The sequence below is a fragment of the Centropristis striata genome, chromosome 17 (genome assembly GCF_030273125.1).
Source record: "Centropristis striata isolate RG_2023a ecotype Rhode Island chromosome 17, C.striata_1.0, whole genome shotgun sequence".
NCBI classification, from domain to species: domain Eukaryota; kingdom Metazoa; phylum Chordata; class Actinopteri; order Perciformes; family Serranidae; genus Centropristis; species Centropristis striata.
Window position 1 is genome coordinate 31,300,942 of NC_081533.1, and position 7,500 is coordinate 31,308,441.

General features: G+C 37.1%; 1 protein-coding gene across 1 annotated transcript in view; it reads right to left on the reverse strand.

The window, feature by feature from the left end:
* Positions 1 to 7,500, reverse strand: part of nfxl1 (nuclear transcription factor, X-box binding-like 1) — a 27,823-nt gene that overhangs the window by 5,299 nt on the left and 15,024 nt on the right. The window contains exons 17-21 of the mRNA XM_059355358.1: positions 5,653 to 5,744; positions 2,790 to 2,811; positions 2,300 to 2,422; positions 1,369 to 1,523; positions 175 to 244 (exon numbers count right to left, since the gene is read on the reverse strand). Of these exons, the coding sequence (XP_059211341.1) occupies positions 175 to 244; positions 1,369 to 1,523; positions 2,300 to 2,422; positions 2,790 to 2,811; positions 5,653 to 5,744 (462 nt within the window). The remainder of the gene's footprint in view (positions 1 to 174; positions 245 to 1,368; positions 1,524 to 2,299; positions 2,423 to 2,789; positions 2,812 to 5,652; positions 5,745 to 7,500) is intronic.

A 7,500-nucleotide genomic window follows, 5' to 3' on the forward strand; every position in this document is an offset into this window, starting at 1 on the left:
AGGTGACTCCACTTCCAAGTCTGATAAACAAAGTCCCCATGCAATGGGGCCCAACTCGAGGGTTCCCATGTATGGACCCTGGTTGTGTAAGTGTGTAAGTGTATGTGTGTGTGAGTGTGTGTGTGTGTGTGTGTGTGTGTGTGTGTGTGAGTGTGTGTGTGTGTGTGTGCGCACCTCTTTGGGACACTGGTTGCTGCAGGATCCTAGCTCCACCTTAGTCTGCTCGTCGGCTGAGGTCAACTTCCTGCAGAGACAAACACAATGTTTTCTGATTTATTAAACTTTTTATAAGTGATTTTATGGATCATTAAGCTGCTTTAACATGCAGTGATGCATTTCTGCCACCAGGAGGCTGAACCAGAACAAAGACTTCTGCTGTGAGGACTCCTTCAGTGTTCCTGGGTCAGGAGCCGGATTATCAACCAAACAAACAGCAGCTGATTAAAACATCCGGAATGCAACAGTTTCACGTTAAAAATCAGTTTAAACTGGAAAGAAAGTCAGTTTATATATTTTATATTTAGCGAAAAAGCTCTCGAAAATTTTGGACGTCAAAGTTATAATTCTGTGAAAAAAAACTTTTATTTTTCAGATGTTATAAAGTCATAAATTAGCAAGAAAATCTAAGAAATTCTCAAGTGTCAAGGGCTTTTTCTTCTCATGAATGTTTGAAAAAAATGTCTTTCCTTCCATATTTACCACTCATCTCAGAGAATTTCTTAGATTTTATTGCACATTTATGGCTTTATCATATAATTATTTTAGTTAGGGTTTACAACCAACGAGAACTAAAAGGTAGATAATTAAAAAGGCACTTTAGAGTTAGTTATATAAATCTTCAGAGAAAAAACTCTGGAAATAATTACGAGATTAAAGATATAATTCTATGAGAAAAGATAAACAAAAAATATCTAAGATTAAAGTGGTAAATGAAGAAGAAAAACAATAATAGAAACTGAAATATTGTCTGAACACCAAAAAACACAAAAACAGATTTTTTTTTCTCATATTTTTGGGACTTCTTTTTGTTAATTTACGACTTTGATCTAATTTCTTCGATTTTCTTGCACATTTATGACTTCATAATCTCAGACAATATTGAAGGTTTTTTTTAAATTTATGAACAAATTTACACTTTGTTTTGTTTAAGTCTTGATCCGCCTCTACAAATGACGAAAAAAGTCTTCAGTGCTCCTTAATTTACTTCTTATTTCCGTCTTCAGGTGTTGTGGTACTTTTGAAAGTTACGATATTATTATTATTCGACCATGGTCGAAGGATCCATAAACCTATTCCAGCCCTCGAGTCTCCATCGGTGCTGAGTAATTAACTCCAGGACTAATAATAAATATGTCGTGTGTTACTGACGTGCACTCCACATAGAGCATGCTGATCTTGCAGTGGCAGCGCTGCCGGATCATCTGGCTGCAGGTCGGACAGTCGCCGGGGTGACAGGGGCGGGGGCAGGGGTGGGGGCAGCCGGGGGGGCGGGGCTTACAGCAGCCCTCCTCACACACCTCACACTGCAGAGACACACAGTATATATTAATATATATAAATCTATAAGTCCTGCAGCTCCGTGGACTCAGCACAATCAGAACAAGTCAAACATGTCTTTGTGCAGAATAACACAGTTAGAATGACAGAAATCAGAAAAAAGTTGAATGTCTCTGATATTTTAAATGTGAATAAAACAGAATTTATATATAAAACACATTTCCAAGGGTCCTGAATGTTGTAAAACCAGTTTTCTCCACATATTGTAGATATTGAAGTACATGTTTCCAGCCTCTCCTATCCTCTCCTCTCTGCTCTGTGTAAACAGCCTCTCCTGTCCTCTCCTCTCTGCTCTGTGTAAACAGATTCTCAGTGAATATTTGTCACATGACCGTTGGTCTCAGCAGAATCAATCATGTCTTCACAGTGTCTCTGAGGAGCAGAATTTAATGTTTTTAACAGGATCTGGTTAGTGCAAACACTTTATTTTAAATGACACATGTAGAATAAAAAGATTCTGATACAAATATCAACATTTAACACAAGTTTTGGTCACTTTTTATAACTGATGATACGTTCAAGGACCGTCGGAAAGTTCAAGTTTACAGTTTCTTTCTATGTTAAACGCTGAATTTATGGTAAATATTTCAAAGAAAAGATATTCAAAGTTCAGAGGGGTAATCGATGGATTGTTTCAGTTAGTCATTCTGAGTTTGGTAAATAATGTTTTATGTAGCGACATTTTATCATCACTATGAATAATCCCATTATAGGAGTTAATAACACCTAACAAGCTCCTCACCTCATTGCCGCTGCTCACCACATGACACTCCCTGCTGCAGTCGTGGTTCCCACAGGTCAGAGGCCGTCCACAAGGTCGTCCACAGGGGAATCGACCCTGGCGATGACACGGTACGGGGCTGACCTGACACACACACACACACACACACACACACACACACACACACACACACACACACACACACACACACACACACAGACACACACACGTCTTTATTAAGTATCTGTGTGTTCTGACCTCGTCTGAAGGTGAACAAGTGTGTTGAATACCGAGCGACTAAATGGGATGAAAAGTGAGAGAGGCGGACAGAGAAGGACGAGCTGAGAGACAGACAGAGAGGAGTGAACGAGGAGGTCAGGAGGACAGAATAATAACGGACGACGTTTTGGGGAAAGAAAACAACAGAGAGAGGATAAAAACAGCAGGAAGTGACCCGGGATGAACTGGAGATAAAGTGGTTAAACTGGGAGACAAACAAACGGGTTCTTACCTCGTGTTCTCCAAAACAGGCCCTGAAACACAAAGAGAGACGAGTCAAACATCAGTCAGTTATTTCACCGTTTACTTCCATTCACTTTAAAACATCACATTCTCTTTACTTGCATTCCTTCCTTCACTTTAAACATCACATTCTCTTTACTTCCATCCGTTCGTTCACTTTAAAACTTCCATTCATTCGTTCACTTTAAAACATCACATTCTCTTGACTTCCATTCACTTTAAAACTTCACATTTTCTTTACTTCCATTCATTTGTTCACTTTCAAACATCACATTCTCTTGACTTCCATTCTTTTGTTCAATTTAAAGCATCACATTCTCTTTACTTTCATTAATTTGTTCACTTTAAAACATCACATTTGCTTTACTTCCATTCATTCGTTCACTTTAAAAACATCACATTCTCTTTACTTCCATTCATTCGTTCACTTTCAAAACATCACGATATCTTTACTTCCATTCATTCGTTCACTTTAAAACATCCCATTCTCTTGACTTCCATTCATTCGTTCACTTTAAAACATCACATACTCTTTACTTCCATTCATTCATTCACTTTAAACATCACATTCTCTTTACTTCCATCCGTTCGTTCACTTTAAAAACATCACATTCTCTTTACTTCCATTCATTCGTTCACTTTAAAACATCACATTCTCTTTACTTCCATTCATTCGTTCACTTTAAAACATCACATTCTCTTTACTTCCATTAATGTGTTGCTTTAAAACATCACATTCTGTTTACTTCCATTCATCCATTCACTTTAAAACATCACATTCTCTGTACTTCTATTAATTTGTTACTTTAAAACATCACACTATTTTTACTTCAGGGGAGGATGTGTCTTAGACAAAGACAAATGTCTTATATTCAAGGGTTTTTCTTGTAAATGTGCCCCTTTATTCTCTGCTGAGCCAAAGAGAAAATCTGAGTGTTTCTCTGATTATTGCCACGTCCCCTGGTTTGTCCCCAAAAATGACTTTATAAATGTGACTTTCTTGTAAATGTGTCACTTTAATCTCTGAGAATTTCTCTGATTTTCTTGCAAATTTATGACCTAATAATGTAAATTTTATAACTATATTCTCTGAGATAATAAATTTAACAATAATAAAAACATCATAAATTTGAATATTATAAGGGTAAATTTACAAGAAAAGTCATGCATTTATGCAGAAATCCAAATGTATAATTAAGAATATATAATTACAGTAATTCTACATTTATGAGCAAAAAAAACAAACTCTGAAATTAAGAAATTCTCAAAGAAATGAGAACAAAATTAGGCAAAACTGTTTTTTCTCACAAATGTACAGTACTGTGCAAAAGTTTTAGGCAGGTGTAAACAAATGCAGTATAAAGAAGGCTTGAACAAATAGAAATTAATAAAATAATAATAATATAATAATAAAAGAAAATTTTAAATTTATTTTATTATTAAAAAAAATAATTTTCAAAATGCAAAGTGAGAGAAGAGAAGAAAGTCTAATTCAAATCAATACTTGGTGACCACCCTTTGCCTTCAAACAGCATCAACTCTTCACAGCTGCCTGAAACTTCTGCACAGTGTTGTTTGTCTTGTTTTTCTCAGAGAATATTCAAGGTTTTTTCTTGTAAATTTGTGAGTTTTTTCTTGTAAATTTGTGAGTTTTTTCTTGTAAATGTGCCTCTTTAATCTTTGCTGAGCCACAGAGAATATCTGAGTTTTTCTCTGATTATTGCCACTTCCCCCGGTTTGTGTGAAGCGATCACAACATTAGACAGATGTTCTTAGTGTTTAATCGGCGCACGTCGTCGTCGTATTGTCGTCTCTGACATTTCGACTCACGCACACACATCCTCCTCGCTGAGCGGCTGTCAGCCGAGCCGTGACGAGAACACATCCTCCGCTGGTTGCCCCAGGAGACAAACAAACAGGAGAAACCCACGCACTGCTCCCCACACACACCGTCCTGTTTGTGGCTGTTGGCCTCAGTTTTCTCAACATCAACACAGAAAACACACACAGATGTTTGGTGTTGGCCGTTCACTGCGTCACAGAGTTGCAGGGAGCTGGCACACACACGCACGCACGCACGCACGCGCACACACACACACACACACACACACACACACACACACACACACAACACAGCAAACACAGCATGCAGTTTGTTTTTTAATCTCAATCTAATGAGCCATGACAGGACCAAAGCACTGTGTGTGTGTGTGTGTGTGTGTGTGTGTGTGTGTGCAGCCGACACACACAGAGTGTACTACTGCAGTACTGGTCGTACTACTCGTACTGTGATTCATCATGTTTTTCATATTAAAACGTGCTTGTACGACGACACAAACAGCCGTCATTAAAAGGCTTTTATTGTGAAATGAATTAAGAACATTTTGTGCATTTTAAGGCATCAATCTGGGACTCTCAGAGCGGAGTTAAGGGTCGGAGGTGTGAAGAACTTTGTGCTCTGGTAAACAATTTAATCACAAACAAGTCAGCTTTATAGATATGAATGTTCTGCTACTTTTTTTTAGCAGTAACACTCAACAGTAACAGTCAAAATTCAGATGTACTGAGGGGACCTGAACGCCTCCTCGTTTATTTACAGAAAACACTTTCTCTGCTTTCACTCAGAGTCTGTTTATTTCTGATCCGTCCTGTGTGTATTACAGTTTACTGAAAATGAAAATACTGCAGGAAGTGTTGGATTCTTCTACAGAAAAACAATGAAATGACTGAATCAAAAAGTGATGGTGGAATTAATGACGTAGTGTGAATGCTAATGAGATTATCTGTGTGTGTGTGTGTGTGTGTGTGTGTGTGTGTGTGTGTGTGTGTGTGTGTGTGTGTGTGTGTCTTACGTCGGTATGGGGACCTGACAGGGTGGACAGGGCAGAGCTTTCTGCACAAACGCTGGTTCAGACGGCTGCTCCCAGGGTCCTGCTAACTGCACCTACACACACACACACACACACACACACACACACACACACATTAAGAAAACATGCGGACAAACATCATTAATTCTGTCTGACAGAAAAAAACAGGAAACTGACGACATATCAGATTTCAGTTTCAGTCAGAATGTCGAAAATAAAGTAAATATAAAGTTCACAGAGTTCCCATGAGATCAGCCGTCAGATTTCACTTTGACCTCTAAGAACGAACTAGCTGAGTGCTCCTGTATTCTCACCTTTATGGTAAATCCATTTAAATAGCTATATATACAAAATGTAGAAAATACTTAAATGGAAATAAGATTACAGTTTTTCTCAGTCGCTTTGGTGCATTTCTCACATCACTATTTACATTTTCACAACAGTTAATGCATTTCTCAAAACAATTAGTACAAACTGCAAAAAACCTAGTTGATAACCTGTAAAAGTGTGTCACCTGCTCAAAATGGATCATAGCTCATTCCTCTACAGCAAGTATTCATGTCAATGAAAGTGTCATCAAGATGAAAAGTCCTGACACCATGTTTAGGAACAACATAGTCAAATGTCTCTGTCATGTTTTCATTATGACACTTTACTCTGGAAATGTTTTCTTATTCAAAAAAGTCAGATCTTGGTGACGCTACCTGGAAATGCTCAAGACATTTACTATTTACACAGCAATTTGAAAATTACAGTAAAGTTACACATTACTGTATTTAGTGAGGTAACTGAGTACAACACACTGAATATGTATGTTTCACATTTTTACTGCATATGCTCTTTGCAATTCTAATTTGTTCACAGTATTGTGCAAAAAGAAAAAAAACACCCTTATTTACAACAAACATAAACTCCCTTTGTGTAGAGCTGTGCAAAACTGTAAACAATATTACAGTACATAACGGAACTGAACATACAACATACATACAGTACAGGCCAAAAGTTTGGACACACCTTCTCATTCAATGCGTTTCCTTTATTTACATTGTAAATTCATCAAAACTATGAATGAACACATGTGGAATTATGTACTTAACAAAAAAGTGTGAAATAACTGAAAACATGTCTTATATTCTAGTAAGCAAAGGGTGGCTACTTTGAGGAATCTAAAATACAAGACATGTTTTCAGTTATTTCACACTTTTTTGTTAAGTACATAATTCCACATGTGTTCATTCATAGTTTTGATGAATCTACAATGTAAATAGTCATGAAAATAAAGAAAACGCATTGAATGAGAAGGTGTGTCCAAACTTTTGGCCTGTACTGTACATAGTACTGTAAATCATTCATGCACATCCAGATGTTCCTCTCTGTCTGGCCACATAGTTTCATCTACATCACAGCCAATATCATCTCTTGAAATGCAGCAAGGAAAGTTTCTCCTCGAGTGGAGAATCCACCCTCTGCTGTGAAAGCTGAGGTTCACCTGAGAGAAACTGTTTTTTTAGAAAAAATATACAAAATTTGCTTGACAGATTTTGACAACTAGTTCAACATTTTTGTATGTAATGACTCAACCAATTGAATCAGGACTATTAGTTTTATATGGAATGACTATTCAGCATTCACAAGTAGAGTTAATTTTGACTGACATGACATAAGCAAATGATAATGTTATTAAACAGCAGAGAGTTGTATATGAAAGCAATTGATGCATGTCCAAAAGCATTTGTAATTTGTTGGAAGGAATGAGAAACTGCTGCTATGATGAGCACAAATGACTAAATGTTGTGGAGGTTGAACTAAATGTTTCTTGTTCATTTTAAT